This window comes from Pyxicephalus adspersus, chromosome 6 (genome assembly GCF_032062135.1).
Source record: "Pyxicephalus adspersus chromosome 6, UCB_Pads_2.0, whole genome shotgun sequence".
NCBI classification, from domain to species: domain Eukaryota; kingdom Metazoa; phylum Chordata; class Amphibia; order Anura; family Pyxicephalidae; genus Pyxicephalus; species Pyxicephalus adspersus.
This window is the reverse complement of record NC_092863.1, coordinates 92,697,124-92,719,907: the sequence shown is the minus strand read 5'-3', so window position 1 is coordinate 92,719,907 and position 22,784 is coordinate 92,697,124. Positions and strand designations below refer to the sequence as shown.

Here is a 22,784-nt window from a genome sequence, read left to right as displayed (position 1 = left end):
CAATGGTGGTAACTCTGCTCCTTTTTAGACACTGTATAATTGCGGAGTCTTGTTGCCCCATTACAGAAAATCAAGGTACCTCTGAAAACCATGATCAATGTGTGAAGCAAACAGAGTTGGGATGACCAGCATTAGTATCAGGATCTATGCCAAATGTGCACTTATGTGCCTGTCCATTCATTCAGGTAAAACTATGCAGTCAGAGATCCCTTTCTGAATCTTTCCACTGCTACACAATGAACATATCCTAGCACATATAGTATAGTGCAAGACAACGCACGGAGCAGAGAGCCAATGCAGATATATGGGGAGTGGGACAGGAAAAGCAATAGGGATTTTACACTCCTGGGAGGATTGATTTCATTGCTGTAAAAAGACAGCTGTAGCAGAGAAAAAAAATTAGACTGATTAAAGACATGGTTGTTATTTTTTTAATTTCTGAAAAAAGCATCCATTTTTTGATCTAGTGGGCTAGTGCACACAAACAGACCTGCTGACAATTTTCTGCTCCACCAACCTTTTTATTCAATATTCTAATAGTAATCAATTAGTCAGATTTCTCAAAAAGCTGCACACCTATCTACAAGATTCTGCCCTTCCTATGATTTTCCCAAGATAGAAACAATAGGATCTAAAACGAGTTTTAAAAGACATTCCTACTGTATGTACTTAATTTGTACAAAAAAACTTAACTTAAATGATTTAATAGATATTGACCTGCAAGTCCAATTAACCTTAGAGCAGGTAATTGGGGTCTCTTTAAGCAAAGTAAACCTTTTTATCATTGCTAAAGCAATGTTTTTGTTTAAAGCCATATAATCATCCTTGTTTCATTGCTGTGGTTTAATGTGCATATACCATCTTTATGCTCCACAATAAACCGTGTAATGTAAAGTAATCGTTTAAATAACTATCTGGTCTTCCCTAATCTTACATAGTAATTTTATCTACTTTAGTGTGCAATAAAAATAGTTTATCCTACAATGATTATAGCATATAAGCAGAATAAAGCTGTACAATGTTAGAATATTCACGCAAGACAAGCCATTTCTCATCAGTAAGCGAAGGTCGTTACAAGCGGAGGTATTACTCAAACTGCTGGCGCACACAAAAAAAAAATACTGCACTTCCAACCAGAAAATTGAGTTACCCAGGCTGCTGAGCTTAAAAGAAATAGTTATTGAGTTTGATATGTCAGATATTAAAAACGTGTATTTTCCTGATATTTTTGTTTTTGCCTCTTTTGAAAAGTTTTCTATTAAAATAAACCTGAAACCAAAAAATAAAAAAACTGGTCAATGGTTTTACTATCCAAAGGATTTTTAGTTCTGTTTGGCCAGCCTCACGATACACAAACATCTACCACACTGAATAGCCAGGATGTTTTTAAAGCAATCTACTCACTCAGGACTGGAGGTGATAACACTGACTTATTGTTCAATGAACACACTGGGTATTTAGAAGTGACACGAATGGAGTTACACTTTAACATATTAAGTGGAATTAAATCAAAGCAGACCATCCAGAGCAAACCTAAGATCTGCTTTTCTGCCAACCCTATCCCTAAAATCATATGGTATAAAAGCCTTTTGTAAATCAACAGTTAGCTTTCAAGCCCAGCACTGCCAGCAGCAGGTATAGCCAAATGTGCCACTAAGGGATGGGGATGCAGATTTTAGCAAAAAAATAATAAATAAATAAAAATAATTTGGAACACCACCATAATCTTTGTAGAGTATGAATGCCTGTCCTATTAGTGTCCGATTGATAAAAAGAACATCTGACCAATGTTCTGATGTTTCATTCAATTAGGAAAGGTCCTAGCTTTTAATAGATTTTTTTGTTTAATTCATTGTTTTCATCTGATCTTTTAAAAATTATTTTCCTAATTTTAAATTTTTTAAATTAATCTTTTTTACAAAATGCCAATATATTGGATGGCATGGTGGTTCAGTGGGTGACACTCTTGCCTTTGCAGCACTACAGTGCCAGATTTATATCCTTTGCCAGGCCTCTTATCTGCCTATGTGCATAAAGTTTGTATGTTCTTCCTGAGTTTGGGTTTTTCCTCCAGGCACTTCAGTTTCTTCCCACATCTCAAAAACATGCAGTTGGGTTAATTGGTTTCCTCCCAAAGTTAAGTCTTAGACTATGGTATTGACATATGACTATGGTAGGGACATTAAATTGTAAGCCCATTTGAGGGACAGTTAGTGACGTAACTAGAGATTTTGTAAAGGTCTGCATAATAGGTCAATGCTTTAGAAATACAAGTTATTAATAACATATTACACCTCACTGTACAATAAATAGGGGTTGCAGATGACCAACCTACATAACAGACAATGACACATTAGAGCTTTTTAATTTTTAGACTGGGCTATGACCTTGGGTCATGACCCTATGAAGAGGTTCTTAGTCATGGATCACAATGAAAGTCATCAGTCACTTTAAAGGGTAAGCTGTTTTACAGTGGTCTAAATGACAGGGTTTAGCAATAAAAAGAAAGGCATTTTTATAGCTTTGCCATTTTATAGACTTGTATATCAATAAGTGACACTATTTGCAGGGAGCATGCAGTCTAAAATTTAGATGCTGTTTTATGTGACCTGATGGAACTTCGCCATATAAAAAATACACTCCTTGGCCCAGTTATAAATCTTATAGATCTTCAGTATATATCTATAGATCTTCAGTAGCAATTATAAATTGTAATTAGGGTGCTGGTGCACTATAGTCCAGTTGGTCTTTTCTGCATTGAGCAATGCTCAGATAGTCACGTAGATTTGGAGGCATTGGGAGCTGGATGGGGAGACGTTTTAGATTATTAAAGGAAGAAGACAGCACAGGGGGTACATTGGCAGTGTAAAATTAGACTCATTTATAGTCCTATTAGTGGGCGTGCAAATAGGGACTTCAAAGGTAAAATTATATACAGTGTGTCAACCCTTTGACATTATGGCTGAACACAATAACAAGCATTTTGGATGCACAGTTCACATATATGACATATTCTTTCAGAAAAAGATATGTTGTGGGCATTTGTCCACAATGCAGAACAAAGAGCCATCTAATGGTTTTCCCAGTTTAGAAGAGTAAGTGCTATTAAAAAGGATTTCTGATAAATTCAGTGGTTTGACTTCTCAGAGAGGTTTTAAAATGGTCCTTGTTTTTTTAACATTGACATCTTAAATTATCAGGATCAAAGACTTCTTGAAGAATTTCAAGTTGATCAAATCAGATATAACTGGGCATAGTCATTGGAAAGACTAAAAACTTCATCTGAACAGACAAACCAGAAATAGTTCACCAGCCTTTGATGGTTGTATGAACAAGGAAAGTCTTGGTAAAAATGCAAAGAAATGTCATTGTGCTATATATTTTAAATCTGATTCTGAAACCTTGAAGTGTTAATATCTATCTCTAAACCCAAAAACAAACAAAAATATATTGCAGCTTGTAAATTCCTAATTAGGGTAGAATAAGTATTTTTTATTTTCAATAGTTTTTTTCTATAAATTTTCTATTGCACCTAGTGATACAAACTTCACTTACTATACTGTATATGTAAAAGAGTAACATTGGAATACTAGTACACAAACCCAGAAGAGTATTTACTGTTGGCCTTCTTTGCCTGGCTCAATAAAAGATCTCCTTTGCTGGCTCTGTTTATAACAGTTAGTAGTCAGTAAAGTTATCCTCATGGGTGAGTTGCTGGGGGTTCATGCTAACAGAGGAATCGGAGGCTCCTGATGTGAAAGTGGGATTCTAATCTAAAGGGGGGACCTTGATGTAAAAGGTGAGCTCTGATGTAAAGGTGAGACTCTAATGTGAATCATGAAGGGAAAGGGGGGCCTGGCATGAAGGAGGAAGACTCTAATGAAATACCGGAAAAAGACTTCTAATGTGAAGGGGGGGCTCCGAAATGAAGGGGGGACTCTAATATAAAAGGGACAAGGTCTAGATATGACAGGGGATTTTAATCTGAAAGGGAGACTTCTGATGTAAAGAAGTGAGTGATCCTGATACAAAGATGTCCTAAATGCTGGGAGCCTTGTCAAAAACTGATGCCCATAGTAGACCTATAGCTAAATGACTATCAGTGACAGTGAATATCCTGGAACTCAGGTCCAAATTCTGCATCAGGGCCCAAAGTTCTGTAACTACATCACTGATGTGAAGTGTGTTGGGACTCCTCTCCTTCTCATCTCCAAAACATATAGAAAACTGGCCAGTGCCAAAAACTGATAGGGCTGATAAGTGCAGAGGTACAGTGGTGATCCCTTAACTGTCAGTCCACACTAATAAATACAGCAACTATCTAAGCATGAACCTATGAAAACAGAATCCTAGAAAAGAAACCTTACCTTAGACTTTTTACTGGATCATAATATACTTTTGCAAGTCCGTTCCCGGTTCCTACCATGATCTGATTCAGCTTGGGATGCCACAGGCATCGAACAACACTCTGAAATAAAACAAGATGGAATACATTGGTTATCATCAACTACCTATACAACAGAACTGACATCATATAATAATTTATTACATTGATATTGATTTAACAATTTTCCCTAATGTCACCACTAGAAAATTTTCCTTCTATGAAATGATTAACCAGACAAATTGTAGGAAAATTATTCCTAGAGAGAACGCACACAGCAGTAAGAACCTGACAGATAAAAAAAGAACTACTTTTACTCTTTTATTGTGTTTTATAAATGCAAGGGCATAATAATAATAACAATATTAATAATAATATCCTATGCCAGACCTCAACCTCACTGACCAATATCGAACCATGATCTTTACAAATAGTGGAAATGGGCCTGGTCTTCGGTCTATACTGGAAAAGGCCAACAGCAGATGCCCAAGTATGAAGACGCAAAGAATTTGGAGCAAAACAATCTGCACTGCAGTTAATGACCATACAGTGTTTAAAACTGTAAATTTAGGACAATCTATTACACTCTGAAAACAACAGGTTTACTTTAATATGCAGCTGAAACCGTTTCAGTGAAAAATTTCTCCTGTTATGCAAGCATATCTAAGATGGAGAAAGTTGAGAGTCCAAATATAACAAATATATCAGGCAACACTGGCTGTTACATTATAATTAAACTTCCACCACTCCTAGCAACAGAGACAAATTGCTTAAAACTCTTCCATCAAAGCAGTCACAGGTTCCCAAAATTCCACTGGAAGAGTCGCCAGCTTTACCACGCACAAACACATATCCTTAGTAATATAATAAAATATAAAGTAACCTTTTCAGGGGAATGAAGATTCCAATGTGTGGTGCCAAGAATATTTTAAGAACTGTGCCCGACATTAATTATCACAAACTTGGAGAAGGCCAGAGGTGGGCGTGATGGGGAGATGTCAATAAATCAGGTAGGACTATTCATCTACAGAATGTCTGCACTGCTAGAAAAGGTCAGCTTGGCAACAGAGATTTGGAGATTCCAGCTGTAAGCTTAGTGCTGGGAATCCTGTAGTTTGAATGAAGCATAGTAGCCAGCAAGTATCCACAATCAGGGGTGTCCAAACTTTTTGCAAAGAGGGACAGATTTGGTGAAGTGAAAATGTGTGGGGGCCGACTATTCAGCAGAAACTCAGGGTTAGTGTAGGCGTAGTCTCCGCGGGTCCCACACAGCACAAGCCCACCAGGGTGATGTGAGGGATTCCCTGTGCATGCCGGCCAGTGGAAATCTGAACATGGGCTGCAATTGGCCCCTGGGCCAGACTTTGGACATGCCTGATCTACATAATACAGCCATTATCTACAAAGATGCCGATATCCTAGAGCAGTGCTTCTTGACTAGGGTTCTATGGAATCCTAGAGTTTCTTCAGAGGTTGTTTGAGCAATGAGCAATTTGTGCCTTCCAGGTCAGCTTTACTGACACCAATGATCTTGCTGGCTATTTGTAAGGGGTGCTCTGAGATGTGGAAACAGTAATAATAGAAGGGGTCCCCGAGACCTAAACGTTATTTCAAGAGTTTCGCCATCTTAAAAAGGTCCAGAAAGCTGTTTTAAAGGATGTTTTCTCCGGTTTTTTACCTGAGTAAAAAATAGTTATCAATTCTCCAGGAACCCTTCATTTGGGGTCACTGTGGAAAATTCACTTTACAGTGTTCGACAGAACCCCACTTTTTACAGATAACTAAAACTATAATTTATGTCATGCAAGTAGCTCTTCCAAATGGCCTTAGATCAAGAACTAAGCAGGTACCATCAGGTTGGAGGTCATTCAGCCATAGCTAAAAGAACCCCTGGCAACCTATGGAGGAACCACTGGGTTCCGCTAAACCCTGGTCAAGATTGGCTGTTCTAGAGTATAAATGGTAAAAAGTACAGCCCATCTACTGAAACAGCATGCTTGCACCACATGGGTTTTTCAGGTACTATATACATTTCCCACAATGCACTACAAGATCTGAATGTTCACAAGGAGTGCAGCATACAAGTTTAATGTCCATCACACAATGGTAAAGGTACATACAAGGAGATGCGGGTTTTACAGATAATGACTTACTATCGCTACTTAAAAGACTAACAGCCTGCATGAAGCGAATGGCCCCAGATACTAACTAGTGGTATAAAAATGATAAGGCAACTAAAAAGAAACCAAAAAGCCTTTTAAAGTAGTACAGCACTGACAAAGTCAAAAAGCATTGGAACATTACAGCTTCTATCAGAAAAACAAAAAATGAGAAATAATGATTTATTCCTTATTTATGGAGAACTTGCATTAAAAGTGCATATTTAAACCTTGTGATTGAAGCCTAAGGACTATCGATTGCTAACAATACTGTTGTCTCCTCAATATGGAAAGTTCGAGGACACTTCAAAAGCTCCTTTAACTGTCTAGGGATATGATGACTTGGCACTGGAATCACAGGCAGTCCTCTATGTGATATCCCAAAAAGCTCTGCGCCTAAACTTTTTACTAGAGTACCACAGAATTGTTATGTTTACAAGGAATTGCTTTGCCTATTCTTGAACAAGAATTTGCAATCTGGGGAAAAGGTTAGAGGTTCGTTATATCCCTCTTCTAGAGCACTTCAATCAGTTCTTGCTCCCAGGAAATTGGGGAGCTCTAGCTGACTACTCATAAGAGCATGTCAGACCTTATGTATTTATTCTTGGTTTACAGTAAAATTTGATTTATTGACCTTTATGCCCAGTGGCCAATGGTTCATTGTTCCGAGGCCCTGGTGTAAATATCTCCCTGCGCTACTTTGTATCCACACCACTCCCACAAGGTTATGACAACAGTGTCTTTTTTTTATAGCCACACTTTCCATTTTCTGGCTTTGCAATGAAAACAACTTGAATGACCAACAGTTTTCTTGCCATTAGGGTTCCCAAGACACAGAAGAAAATACTTGAATATACTTGCCAGGAACTATATAAAACTGAATTATCAATTGACCTTTAAACATCTGTTAAAGAAACAACTTGGTACCATTTTCCTATTTTGAAGAACTTAGGTACTTGAAATAACCTCATTTATTTAAGATACTCAAAATGAAGTCTATAGTTTATGCGGAACAGTACAACATGTAAGGACATTGGGCATTGTGTCCACACAAGGGATCATAACTCCAACGAGGAGAATTCACTGCTCACTGCATAACAGAACAAACCTCTCTGGAGGGTTACAAACATCCACTGATGCAAACTACAATTCACACCAAAGATAAATGTTATTTATCAATCTACTCTGCACCATAAACTAAACCATGTCACTGGAAGGAAATTTTCTGTACTGAGATCTTCTCTAACATCCTGTATCCAGAACAGGAAGGTCTTGCCATCCTCTATTCTAAGATTTGGTTTAAGATATACTTTAAAGTACGACTTATTAAGATAAGTAGAGAGAAAATAAAATCTTTTCAAAGAAGGCCAAGTTTGATATCTGTTCTGCTGCTTTGTGATGCGTTGCTTAAATTGGGGTCATTGCTGCACTTGAGTGCTCACATTGAGAAGACAAGAGACCTGTCAGCTGCGGAGATACTGAGCGTGCAAACGACATCAGTCGACAGCAGCGGCCAGCCAGACAGCATTGACAGCAGCGGCCAGAAATTGTTTCAGGACACTAAATGTTATGCGTGCTTGAAGCATAACATTTACCTTCCTATGTTAAGGAGCAGCTCCAGACAACAAATACAGCTAGTGATCAACTATGTGTTGCTCTCAGTTGGCACAGAATTTAAAATCATGCACTAAACCTGACTGATTTACCCTGCATGTTATGCCTTTTTTTTCCCGATGGAAAATGCCTAGTATTAGTATCCCACTCCAATGCTCAGTGCTACCACAAATGGGCAACAGCCCCAACTCTTTAACACGGGTTGCCTTATACAGACTTGTATTGAAATGGAAGAAAGAAGTCGTAACTGACCAAATCTGTTACCAAATAGTCATGAGTGCACTGGATCATAGGCTACGTACACACTATAGATAAGTGTCATTGAAAAAAAACCATCATTGATATATTGGTGTCTAGTGTGCAGATTCAAATATGAGACACATAACATGTTCAAGTGGAGTGTTAAATGTGTTTTATGTGATTTAAAATATAGTGTTATACAAATTTTTATACAAAGTGTTTAAATTATTGGTTTGTACCAAAAAAAAAAATTCCCATACTAAAGAAAGTTTTGTGTTTAGGATCAAACACATAACATTGCATGCATACTGGTAGAATGAGTGTTCGTTCATTCCCACAAATCAACACAACTGTATGAACAGCAAATTTTTAAAACCTAAAACCTAATAATGTTTATGTCTACTATGTGGCAGTTTGTGATATGTGTTTTGTGCATCGGCCTAGGTGTCAGTTTTATTGATTTCACCCTTCTTCCACATCGACTTCCCTTCTATTTTTTTACTCTCCATCTTTCTCTTTTCCCCTGTTAGGTGTTTCCGGCTTTTTTCTTCTGTCCTGCTCTCTTCCACCACTATCCTGCCTTTCCTCCTTTTCCTCTCCAGTGCTGCTCTCTTCCACCCCTGCCATGTCTTTCTTCCTTTTCTATCTCCAGCATTTTCTTCTTTTATTCTCTAGAGCCATGTACTTCCACTGCTGTCATGTCTTTTCTCCTCCAGCACTGTCCACTTCATAGTTCTACCTAAACTCTCTGCACAACTGTTGTAAAATGAAAGGGGGTTTTATTTAATGTTAAAGGCAGCACAATCAATTCCATGCACATTTTACTCTGGAAACTACGATCCTTTCAGCTCGGGGCAACTAACCCAAATTTATGGCTTCTAGTGAACTGTGGGTTAAATATACAAATTGGACAATAGCTGCTATAGATTGTCAGTTTGCGAGTAGACTGTACTGCTGAAGGGTCAGGGGTGTTTTGGCATACCACATTACATGTAGGCTAAGAGCCTACGCAACAGGTCTTAACAGGTTAATAAAACCTCACCCATGTTTATGTCGTATAGCAAAAATAGCATTTATTAAGCAGAAACTCCTGTGTGACCAAACATTTGCAGCTTCTTACAGCCATACAATTCATTTTAACAAGCCATTTAAAAAAAATGCAATTACAGCACTTCACTAGGTTTGAAAGGAAATATGTAATTTATGACATGCTGAATGTAAGAACTTTGTATTATTTAAAGAGGGAGTTACTATTTCAGGTTTATAGTTTGCACCCTTAACTTATCCCTCTGTACTTTTTTGCCCCTAATGCTGCAACTCAAACCTGCGTTTTACTGGGTATTCCTTCCTCAATTTCATTTTTCCCCACTTATTACTGTGCTAATGAAATCAGAGAACTACATTTTTGGAGAATAATAGTTGTGCACTCTTGTCCTTGGATGACAATGGTGCCTCTTTATAAATACAGTAAGGTGAAAGAGCACTGCTATCCTAGGACAGAAGTTTGTCACTGGAAGGATTAGTGAGAAGTCCCCAAATCCTTTAAAATAAGAAAACAAATGCAGCAATATATTACACATACATTAAATATATTACATTTGGTCTTTGGTTTAGAAACAAAGCTCAAACACAGCCCCTAGGTGTAGCCTATCCTACAGAACAGTCATGAGGTGGGTGGTGAGATTGCATGTTTTGGCCAAAACATAGCCTAATACCTTATGAATTAGTGTTTTTGGTCCTTTGGGGTAAGTAATGCATGTCTGCTTAATGTATAGCATAGGTGACACTAAAAGGCTAAGCATTGCAGAACTATATTTGAATTCCCCATGTTGTAGTTAATATTTTGTTAAAATAAAAAGTGTAATTTTGCCATCTTAATCAGTTTTCTCGCCTAAAATAACAGCAACTGTTGACAACTCCCCAATACCTTCAGCTCCCCAAGCTCTTAGCTTCAGACTCATATTTGGCTCTGCTACTTAATGTAAACTAAACATTGACACACTAACTACTTCCTGGCATTATACTTCCACATATCTGTCCCTTTCTCATGCATGACACAAGTAAAATGCTTGTCCATACCCACATCCTGGCTAGACTGTTCTAACACTCCCTTTGGTGGATTTCCAATCAACCGGTCTGCTTTACTACCAAGAAGGAACATTGACGCTCAACTCATCCACATCTCTGCTCACTCTTCAAGTGCTATTCTCTTCATTTGCAAGACTAGAACGTTCCCTCCAACAATTTTAGGGCACTGCTTCAAATACATCTCGACTCCACTCTTTCATTGTCTTCACTTCAATCATCACAATTCTTACATCCAGGATGTCTCCTGACCTTCTCCCCTTCCAAATAATTTTCCATGTTCCAATGTTTCATTTGACACTTTCCTTCCTTTAAATATATGAAAATAATGATACGTCTTCACTCTGTTATTTATTTTGACTCACTCACTGTTATTTATTTTAAAAAACACCTACAATGTGGAGAGCATGATGGCTGCCAAGGCTGACTTCTCCTCTGGAAACTGCTAGCCACTTATTATTAATATTACACAGTATTTATATACCCACATCATTTTACGCAGCACTGTACAAAGTCCATAGTCGTGTCACTAACTGTCCCTCAAAGGAGCTCACAGTCTAATGTTCCTACCATGGTCATATTTATACAGTCTAAGGTCAATTTTGGGGGGAAGCCAATTAACCTAACTGCATGTTTTTGGGATGTGGGAGGAAACCGGAGTACACAGAGGAAACTCAAGCAGACACAGGGAGAACCTGCAAACTCCATGCAGATAGTGTCCTGGCCGAGATTCGAATCTGGGACCTAGCGATGCAAAGGCAAGAGTGCTACCTCTGAGCCACCGTGCTGCCATTCACATTTAATGGCATCAATACTAACAGATAAATGCATATTGGTGTTTCAAATTATTAAAGCTAATTTACCTCCGGAGTAGTTCAGTAATGGCATTTACCTGTTACATTTTGAACATGTATTGTACACAATATTGTGCAGACCCCAGGCTGGTGTCAGAGGAAAGAGTCTAAACTAGCTTGGCTTACCAATAAAGTTTTTACATGTGATTATACATGGAAAGTCATTTGTATGTATATGTATTTTATGTGGTCCTTATAGAAATAATACACATGTATTTAGTGTAGGAGTCACTTACTGTGCATACAAAAACAGCATAATGTGTATGCCCTGTAGCACATACTTGTACTAAGACAAAAAGAAAAAACTTTTGTCATTATTACCAGTACTAGCAAGTTATAAAACTTTTGAGATTTTTTTTTCACATCCCATACTTGGGAGAGTACAGTGAGAGAAAATCTCTCCAGAGTGACCAGAAAAAGCCCCCTTAAGCAGTTTTCACTGGAATGGGATCACTTCCTATCAGTAACAACAGTTAAAAGTTGAAGCTCCATACAGACTCTCTTAACTTGTTGTATCAGTTGGTCACCCATATACTGACAACAGCTCGGGGCCTTATTGCACACTATTGGAAATTGTTCTGCACCCCCCACCTGGTGGTTAAGAATTTGTCAGTTTGGGCACCATGAAAGGCTTATATATTGTCTCTCGTCTTAACCACTGACTCCCTTAGTGATGAGCCTGGATCCTGAGGCAGTTCTCCAAGGGTAGTGGACCTTACCTGGACCCTGGGGACCCCAGGTTTATTTCCTTCCTTCTCCCTTTTGTAAATGTGCGTCTTTCTTTGTAATTCTTTTGTTTTGGATGCGGTTTGTCTTCTGTCCGTTCTATGTTCCCTCCTTCCATCAATGTTTTTCTTGATGAAATATTTTATATTTGGTTTCATATTCAAAAGGATGATACAATATTCAGAAGCTTCTTTTGTTTATCTATGCTGGGCTACCAACCTGAATTATGGTCTGCTTTTAATGAGTATTTATGGAAAATTGGTTTTTTTACCTATGCTAGAGAATATATTGACTTTTTCTGCTTTAGGACTGTTGGTTTGTGTTGCTATTCATGATATTGGTGGGAGGTTTTGCGATTCTTAAGTATCATGAATTGTTTTGTTTTTTTTCCTCATACCCCTGTGATTTTAAATACCCATGTACATTTTATGTTTTTGTTATTTCTCTTTTAGGCTTAGTCTACATGGACTGTTTCCCCAGCATTTATCCCAAGGCATTAAAAGCCCATGATTGAAATTCCCATGCATTCCAATCCGCTAATCTACAACATCCATAGATAACGCTCCTTGAAATGTTTTAAAAATTAAAATGCAGGGTTTATAAATGCCTAAAAACACAATCGCGGCAAAAAAATGTCCTCAGGTTAAATGCTGGGGAAACAGTCCGTGTGGACCCAGTCTTACTGTCTATCTATGTCATTTTCTTTTAAAACTCAATAAAAATGCAACTATACAAAAAAACAACATAAAGGGGAACTTCCCATAATTTTCTGTCCTGGTGTTAGGAGTCCCTAAAACAAATTGAGATGAGAACCAGAAGGGATACATACAGCGATAGAATTCTGACAGGGGTTCTAAAAGCCTTCCCTGTATCCGAAACCTTAAAAAAGTTTTGCTAAGATACACTTCATAAAAATGAAGAAGCAAATAATAAACACAAATGCCTTCACCGTTTCCCACAGACTAAGAAAGCTTCCATTTAGGTATAGCACGAATACAATCTAGAATCTCTCCATCTTTGGGATATTCCCCAAACAGGAGCATGTTGTGAGAGTAGAAAATGATGGAGGAGCCGCCGCAGATCCACCACAATACAGAGCGGCCTCGTGTTCCAATGCTTAATGCTAAACATTCCACAGAACCGCAGGCCGCTGCTCAATTCCCTCATTACTCGATGTGGCTTGTATAAAAATGATGTCTATTTCAGTTCATTAGGTGAGACAAGTTGAAGAACACTACTGTTCCTCGATAATATGTAACACATGGAAACTATTTGCTATGCCAAAAATAACTGAAATACAACATGAGCTCCAAGCAGAGACAGAAACTGACATTGCATTAATTATGAATAAGGGGCATTTACAAAATCGCAATATAGAAAAGCAGACAGGTTATATGTTTCCAAGTGACACATAGCTAATTTTTTCATATTTCATTCTTTCAGTACTGTGTCTGTCTTATATTCATTAGCTTTGAAGAGATGCAAGTTATGTATGAAAGAGTTGGAAGACACCACTCTTAAATCTAATATATGAGCGGAGACAGGTATGCTGAATCAACCACAAGCTTCTCACAGTTTTCCAGGACTTCTTTGGGCCGTCTCCCAATACAGCAGCAAGTACAGTTATCCATTACAGTTAAATATCCAGAGAGATAGAAAGGACACATCTGAGCTGAGCTTTTGTTTACTATATCTGCAACTGTAAATTTGAAAGGCAAATAGTACCTGCATTTGATTTGGTATCAGACTTTTGCAGTCTCTGTATACCAAAGCCCAGGCTGGGAAAGGCAGAAGCAGCACAGGGAGCCAAGCACTTGTATTGCAGTGCTCATGTGCCATAAGGGAACATGTGGATAGGACACAGCGGAGACACAAAGAGATGAGTTTATCAGTTTGTTGCATCTCCTTTTAATATAAAAAAAGCAAAAGTCTAAGCACACATACAGTGAGGGAAAGAAGAATTTGACCCTCTGCTGATTTTGTACGTTTTCCCTCTGACAAAGAAATCTATATTTGTAATGGTAGTTTTATTGTAGCTGTGAGAGACAGAATAAAAACAAAATAACCCTCAAAATCCCAGGGCTCAAAAGTCAGAGCTTGATGTGCATTGTAATGAGTGAAATAAGTATTTGATCCCCTATCAACCAGCAAGATTTCAGGCTCCCTGGTGTCTTCACTGTATGCAGGTAACGAGATTGGGATTAAGATTACGAGTACCCTCTGTAAGGGAGTGCTCCTAATCCAAGCCTGTTACAGTACCTGTATTAAAGGCACCCGTCCACAGAAGCAATCGGATTCCAAACTAGCCACCGTGGCCAAGACCAAAGAGCTGTCTAAAGATGTCAGGGACAAGATTGTAGACCTACACAAGGCTGGACTGGGCTACAAGACTATGGCCAAGCAGCTTGGTGAGAAGGTGACAACAGTTGGCAGGATAATTCACAAAAGGAAGAAAGACAAAATAACAGTCAATCTCCCTCAATCTGGGGCTCCATGCAAGATCTCGCCTTGTGGAGTTGCAATGATCATGAGAACGGTGACGAGTAGCCCAGAACTACACAGGGGGAACTTGTCAATAATCTCAGGGCAGCTGGGACCATAGTCACGAAGAAAACAATAGGTAACACACTGCGCCATGAAGGTCTGAAATTTTGCAGAGCCTGCAAGGTCCCCCTGCTCAAGACAGCACATGTACAGGTCCGTCTGCAGTTTGCTAATGAACATCTGAATGATCCAGAGGAGAACTGGGTGAAAGTGTTGTGGTCAGATGAGACCAAAATTGAGCTCTTTGACATCAACTCAACTTGCCGTGTTTGGAGGAGGAGGAATGCTGCCTATGACCCCAAAAACACCACCCCCACCGTCAAACATGGAGGTGAACACATTATGCTTTGGGGGTGTTTTTCTCCTACGGGGACAGGACACATTCACCGCATCGAAGGGACAATGGACGGGACCATCTACCGTTAAATCTTGGGTGAGCACCTCCTTCCCTTAGCCAGGGCATTGAAAATGGGTCGTGGATGGGTATTCCAGCATGACAATGACCCAAAACACACGGCCAAGGCAACAAAGGAGTGGCTCAAGAAGAAGCACATGAAGGTCCTGGAGTGGCCTAGCCCGTCTCCAGACTGGTTGATAGGGGATCAAATAATTATTTCATTCATTACAATGCACATCAAGCTTTGACTTTTGAGCACTGGGTTTTTGAGGGTTCTTTTGTTGTTATTCTTACCTTCACAGCTACAATAAACCTACCATTACAATTATAGACTGGTCATTTCTTTGTCAGAGGGTACACATACAAAATCAGCAGGGGATCAAATACTTCTTTTCCTCACTGTATATAATACATACTATAGATAGTAGTTGAATTACTGAATTGCAGCAGAGCAAAACCAGTATCCCTCTACTGTCTATCTTAGAGCTGTGCAAATTTAAAACATGGATGGGCAAATGCTTTGGCAGATGAAATAGATATATGAGAGCTATCTTATCAGTGTTCTCAGCTGTTTGACTGGAAGTCAGCTATACTGCAATGTTTGCTTGGGTGCCTGGTGGCATTCAGAGAGTTCAATCAAAATTGAATAGCAAGTATAGTAAGGCAAAGATTAGCCTGGGTCTGAAGAGGTTAAAGAATAAATATTTGCAAATATCACTGATCTAGTCCTGTTAAGTCAATTTAAATATTCCTTCCAGCAACCATTTCTATTGGCTCTCGCGTGGTTTGTATACACAATGGTAAAATCTATTCATTGGGATTACAGCACCTATAAAATGTACATCTGACACCACTGTGATCCGTCACAGGCGTAAAAACCTAACATTGGCTTAGGCTACTCACCCATGCTGGATTACCGCTAAGACATATAAAGACATTTAGAGTTTGCTGCAAACATGGTTTTTCATGAGTTGCCATTAAAAGGATGATAACTTAAGAAAACCACTAATAAAACTGTGATAGGTGCATGTTACAACTCACACTCCATTTATATGTAAAGCCTGTGGCTAATTCTATATATTTACTGCACAATTTAAACACTGTCCAGGCCTTGGACTCTAGAATTGATCAGGACATAGATATGTGACACTTTTACCATCCTTTATAAAAGTTTATTATGTGGGACTGTCCATGTTCATACATTAGGGCTGTTTTTTTTGTAATGTAAGGATTTCTTGAGGACATCTGACATATGCACACTGCACTGAACATTTATTATATTCATTCCCAACCACTAGAGCAGTCACAAAATTGCATGTTGGATCTAATAGAATCTCCATTATAACAGTGTTCTTCATCCCGCCTTGATGATACCAAAGCAGACAGCTATTTCAATATTTTAATACAGAAATGGCCCAACTTTGCATCTTTATACAGAATTCACATTCACGCAAATAGAGGACTTAGACTTTAAAGCAGATCTAAACCCAAGAAACAAAAAGCCACCAGGAGGTAGTACTTATAATTTTTCTACTGTAAAAAAAAATCCCAACTCCTGGTGTTTTTTTTATTTTTTTTTATAGCTCCACACTGTAAGGCGCATGCGCTGTGTAACGTAGAGCTAGACCAGGAGTCAGCAACCTGCGGCTCCTTGTTGTGGCTCCCTTCGGCCACTGACGTTAGATCCCTGATGGGGGATCCCCTACCTCCCGTAGACACTGCAGAGGAGGGGGATTCCCTTTCCAGTGTTCTAACAAATAAATCTACCAGGGGGCGTGTACCAATGGGCATGTACAATGACATCATCGTTAGGAAAGTTTTACAGCTAACTTTGTGTATGAATGCTGCATGTCATGTTCTGCAGCCTTACATCTCTCCCTGTACAAACCTTCATATCTCCTAAACAGTATGTGCTATCGTCTTTCCTACTTTGAACCCCAATTTCTCTGGAACAGGGAGCTGTACAAAACCCAAATGATGCACCTGTGACTAACACCCCCTAAAATTTCATTGTTAGGCCATCAGAACATAAAGAACTCACGCCCATCCAAAAAAATCTAACCTGTTACACATTGCTGGAAGCTTCTAGCACCTGAACTTTAATTTCTCTGGAACCGGGGGGGGGTTACAGGTGAACAAAATTACAGGTGCAAGTGGGGGACACTTGTGGCTAAATGGGTGTCTGCACACAGGTAAGTATGTGTCACGCTTGCTGGTTAGTATGGAAATACTAACTGAATATGGCAAAAAAACGCAGCACTTAAGACTGGGGTAATGACATATACTATTGTAAGGACATTAGATTGTGAGTCCTTTTGAGGGACAGTTAGCGACATGACTATAGACTATGTAAATCACTGCGTAATATGTTGGCGCTGTATAAATACTATGTAACAATAGTAATGATGGCAGAAGCTCACCACCCACCAATGAGTTTAGTTCAGCACAACTGAAAACACCAGTATATACGCATTTGGATAGACATTGTTCTAACAATGTTAGTTTAGTCTACCTTCTTGTTACAATAGTTGTGCCCAGTGTTAAAAAATAAATGCACAGTCTAATAGGTTTCAAAATTTGACCAATTGCACTCACTTTTATATTAGACCTAGGTAAACACTCTTCCTCTCTTTTTTAGCACTAAAAATCTGTAGAAGGACGCTTGTGTTGAGGGGTGTGGTTATTACTCAGCTATGCCAGCATTTAAGGGAAGAAGGTATTTCAAGATATTACAAAAAAAAAAATGAAAAAATGAAAAATGAATTTAGGGATATAAAGAGAAAAAAAGAATTACACATAAGCCCTTAATTCCAAATAGAAGTATTCTTTGTATAATTCTATTTGGAATTTAGGCCAAAAAATGGTCCATCCCAAGCTAAATTTTGGCTATGTAGGCCAGTATCTTATCGCTGTGTTTGCACTACAATGCTTACCCACCATGATGTCACAATGGACTTACACCTGACGGCACTCAGAGATGAAGAATAAAAGCAACCAGTGACCACACAGATAGATATGCGGTGACTGTAGTGGACTTTATATGTAACTGACTTCACACTTTTTGTTCCTAGCCTTTTTTCACAAGGTCACATTGATATAAAGGACAGGGTTACGCTTACTAAAACTTCTGAAATAAAAGACTTTGGCTTAACGCAGACACCCTTTTGGGTGCATGATGTAGTCTAAAAGCGAGGAAGCAAAATGGTTTCAGTGATTCAGGGTTATTACCCTCATAGCTGAGGTGAAACCTATGCCGACTACGGAATGTGGACCCGCGCCTTGATGCTATTACATGTCTGCACGTTGGGGGCTCAAGTGACTCTCTGAGATTATTACATTGGCCGCTTGCAACAGCGGAGCACAGAAAGATAGCAATCTGACTCACCGCTCTGTACAGGCCCATGAAATCCTAAAACAAAAAGAAACAACAGCGCAAACTAAACATATATTCCCTTTGCTTCATATGCTGCTTTAGTGACCTGTTACTTAATATTAGATGGAGCAGAGAGAATGTAAATACGTTGTGGTTTTGCTTTCCCCACTGGCATGTCATGCCGGGAGCAAAGGTTAGCATACAAAATGGAATGACTGCCACGAAGCATCAAGCAGGGCTCAACCTCACTTGGCAGGACATGTTAGAAGCGGCTAACAAGTGGCAGATCATCAAAGCGAGAAGCTCCAACATGCACCTTCTACTTAGTGGCATGTACATTCCTCCTAGGCCTGGCAAGGGGCCATGTCCAAAAAACGGATTACATTTCAGAGAAAGGAAGTAAAGGCAAATAGCAGTCAAGTTTTTTTTTTTGAAGAAGCTAAATATGGAAGATATGTTGAAAAGCTCTGCATTCTGGAGGCTCATGTGCTGTGGCTGACTGAAGCGCACCTAATGAAACAAAATAAGAGCAGACGAAGATCTGCAAAAGGTGCTACCAGCTGCTTCTACATCGGATCTGTGGGTTTTATTTTCTTACAGTAAACTCCACACACAACAGAACATAATAAACGATCTATGCCTGTAGTGCAAGCCTGCCTTGTGTCCTCTTGGTAAAAATGTAATTCTAGAAGTGTCTGGTTAGGTTTACCAAGAATTGTGAAAGGAATGGTCATTAAAGTGCACCTGTCAGGAGAGAAATATGTAAAATGTCCTTGCCAATATAAAAATGCTAGTTGTCTGGCTGTCTCTGAAGTCACAGACCTGAAATATGTGTGTAGCAATTGAGTGTCAGAAATGTGTTCAAATTACAGTTAAAAAAATTTTTCTTGTACACTGATGTAAGTGAAACCAAAGCACCAGCATGTCAGGCAACCATGGGTTGGCTCATTGACTGGCATTCTGGCCTTATAGCATTAGGGTTCCAGCATTCAGAGTTTGCCCACTCTTGTTCCTACCACATACCAAAAACATATGGGTAGTGTTAGGGCTGCGCCTTCTGGCAGCTGACGTGGGACTACCTGGGTGTCTCCCGATGTTCACCAGAGCACCCCTCAAGGGATGATGGGCCGGTGACCCTAATGGCCACTGGACTACTTTGCTGCTGGGAAATAACCAGGTAGCAGCACCCAGGCTCTCCCCACCAGGGGCAAGCGGGACAGAGGGCTTCGGTGTAGGGACAGCGCAGATCAGGTACTCAGAGTAGGTAGTAGTTAGATGACAGCAGAAGGTACACTCCAGGCGGACTGATGGACAGAGCAGGCAGCAGACGAGTGTAATCCAGGAACAGGCGCAGGTCAGGGCAGCGGCAGACAAGAGTAATGCAGGTACAAGCACAGGTCAGGAATCCAAAAGGGCACAAAATGGCAGTGTGACTAAGCAACTCAAAAGTAACAAGGCTGAGGATCCAGCATATAGAACATGAAATCAGGAAAGTATAAACAGAGCTAGCAGCTAATAGCAGGACAAGGTTGGAACCAGGAACTACTCTACTGATTGGCTGTTCACATTTCTTGAAATGCCCCTAAGCAGGGCACAGCCTCAGAGAAAGTGCAGGGGATGCTAAAAAAAATGCACATCTTTGCACAGGCTGCTGCACAGATGATCTGTGGGCAGAGTGGTAACAGGTAGGTTGCCCCCCCCCCCAAAAAAAATGTCCCTATAATAGAGACAGTTGATTATGGCTATGATAGGGACACCAAAGTATTGTTATACTTTTATAGATTTATGGTTTAGCTTATAGATGTCAAAAGTTGCAGCTTCTGCCTAAATAAATAAATGTAATATTAGGCATTTATATATAGGAAAGCCAAAATTCGGTAATTGCATGAAAAGGCTCCACTTGCTGCTTAGTAGTGCAGGTCCATGGCCCCATTTAAGTGCACAAGAAGTAGAAGGATTTTAAAAGGAGGAGAAAAAAGTATTTTATGGATATGTTTTATATAATTTTCAAATGTTTTCAAAATAATTTGTTTCCATTAGTTACATGACATTCCTACAAAACAAAGCTTTAAATATATTTCAAGGCAATAAAAGTAAATTACATAGTCATTTTTTTTAATTTGAATATAGTGGTCAGGGTTTACAACAGAGCTGTTAAAGAGGTCGAGGACCACATACAGGCCAGGATTTTAATATAAACACAGTCATTTTCTGACATCTTACTAAATGTCCTGCTGTCTTTTAGACAAAATACTAAAAATGCATGCAGGTGCTGATCTATGAGGAATAGCGTTGGATAACACTAGGGTAGAACCTGCCTTAGGATTCATTGCCTTTCCTGTTCAGGAGATTCGCATTCTCCAATAGTCCTGAAGACCAATGTCACCGCTAATAAAAGTGAAGAGGGAAATCTAAAATTTTAAACTGGTTTCAGGAATAGAAGGGAAATCATCCCAGGCGGACACTGTTAGGAAATTTCCCTTACTTCAGAAAGAGATGTCTCATCCAGACACATTTCAAGTACAGGAAAAAATCCTTTAAATACAATTTCTTTGCATTGCAGAAATGTTTCATGAACAGTACTATGTTTTCACAAAATAAAGGTAATTTACCATTTTTATAATGGTTAATATTTTCTTCTTCCTTACAATTTACCAAATTTTGTCTATTTAGAGCCCATACGCCATTGATACTTACCTAACCAGGGCTTCCCTGTTGAACTTTCTTCTACCTAGCTGGTAAAAATGTGTTTGATGGGTATCATATATTCATCTTACTACAACACACAATGATGCATATACATGGTAATAATGCAATAGGGCTTATGAGTTAGGTCTGATGTAAAAAAAAGTGCACCTGTCAAGCGTGAAGTCTTGAAATCTGCATATGTAAAAACCCCAAGATTTAGGACCTCTGTAAAGATATACAAAGTTACAGCTAGGACCCGAAGTCTGTATTTTTTAGCCTTCTGTGGTCAGCGGAATTACATCAATATATAGGAGAATAAACATTTTTTTTGATATATAGATCACCACCAGAGGGAGTGTTTACTAATGTGTATATGAAATACAAAAAGCTACAGATTGAACGGTTCAAGATTATATTTAAGAATAATTTATTTACTACATTATCAATTACCATGTACGAAATTCCACCTTTAAAGAAACTCCAGCCTTTCTTAAAAAATAGCTCAATAGTAGAAGTCTTATCTTTGTCTTAAATCATATAGCTGCTGCACACTATATTCCAAAAACATGAATTAGAACCTTCTGCAGCTCCCATAATCACGCCTTATATCCAAGAAATGGACTCTAAATGTCATCAAGCCCTCTCCTCCATATCCTGCACTGTCCATTGTCCTCCCCCTTTTGTCTATTAGCTGCCTGGGCTGTCACTCATTAAGCATTATGTGTGGGAGGAAGCTTAGTGGTCTGAATATAAAATGTAGGTATTTGCAGTGTGGGGAAATCTGCAGTTCTATGTGCAGCCAATGGTGAGGATGATGAAATGCTCCTAACCTTACTAAGATCAAGAAGCCCCCCAGGACTTTGTTCATGCCATCATAAATGGACCAAACATTAGATTTACACTCACCGGACACTTTATTAGGTACATCTTTGCTAGTACCTGGTTAAACCCCCTTTATCTTCAGAACTGCAATATTTCTTTGTGGCATACATTGAACAAGGTGCTGGAAACATTTATCATGCAGTTGATAGCATCTCCCGATCCACCATAACCCAAAGGTGCTCCACTGAATTGGGATTTGATTAAGCTATTTTTATACCAAAAAAACAGTATGGGATATTTTGAGCTTTGTAACATGGGGCGTTATCATGCATCAGAAGATGGGTACACCAACATCACAAAGTGATGGACATGGTCAGCAACAATACTAAGGTAGGCTGTAGTATTCAAGTAATTGTTAGTTGGTACTAAGGGGTCCAACGATTGCCAAGAAAATGGTATACCTCATAGGTTGGATCTAGGCTTTCATGTTGTTTTGGACCAGGAAAAGTTTTCCAGTCTTTTTTTGTACAATTTCAGTAAACCTGAGTGAATTGTAGCTTCAGTTGCCTGACCCTAGCTGTACTGAGTTGCTATCATGTAATATATAAATTTAATTATTATTACCTAAATTAATGTTTGCAAAAACAAGCAGTGTACTTATTAAATCAGACTTATCACCAACCATTACATAAAGGGTAAATTATCATCTTTTTATTTTATCCAGTTTTTTTAAGACTCTTTAAAAAAAGGAGGGGGGGGGGGGGGGGGAGGCTCCCGGGGGGGGGGGGGGGGGGTGCTTGTATGTGGAAGATTTCGCCTGCTCTATAGGAACAATACTATGACACAGGATTTTAGTTTTACCAAAAATCTAAGCCTGATTTAGACTTTAAGCATTTTT

General features: G+C 39.0%; 1 protein-coding gene across 1 annotated transcript in view; it reads right to left on the bottom strand.

Annotated features, from left to right (window-relative positions):
- WDR70 (WD repeat domain 70) overlaps positions 1-22,784 on the bottom strand; it is a 181,728-nt gene that overhangs the window by 24,201 nt on the left and 134,743 nt on the right. The window contains exon 14 of the mRNA XM_072416611.1: positions 4,368-4,468. Within this exon, the coding sequence (XP_072272712.1) occupies positions 4,368-4,468 (101 nt within the window). The remainder of the gene's footprint in view (positions 1-4,367; positions 4,469-22,784) is intronic.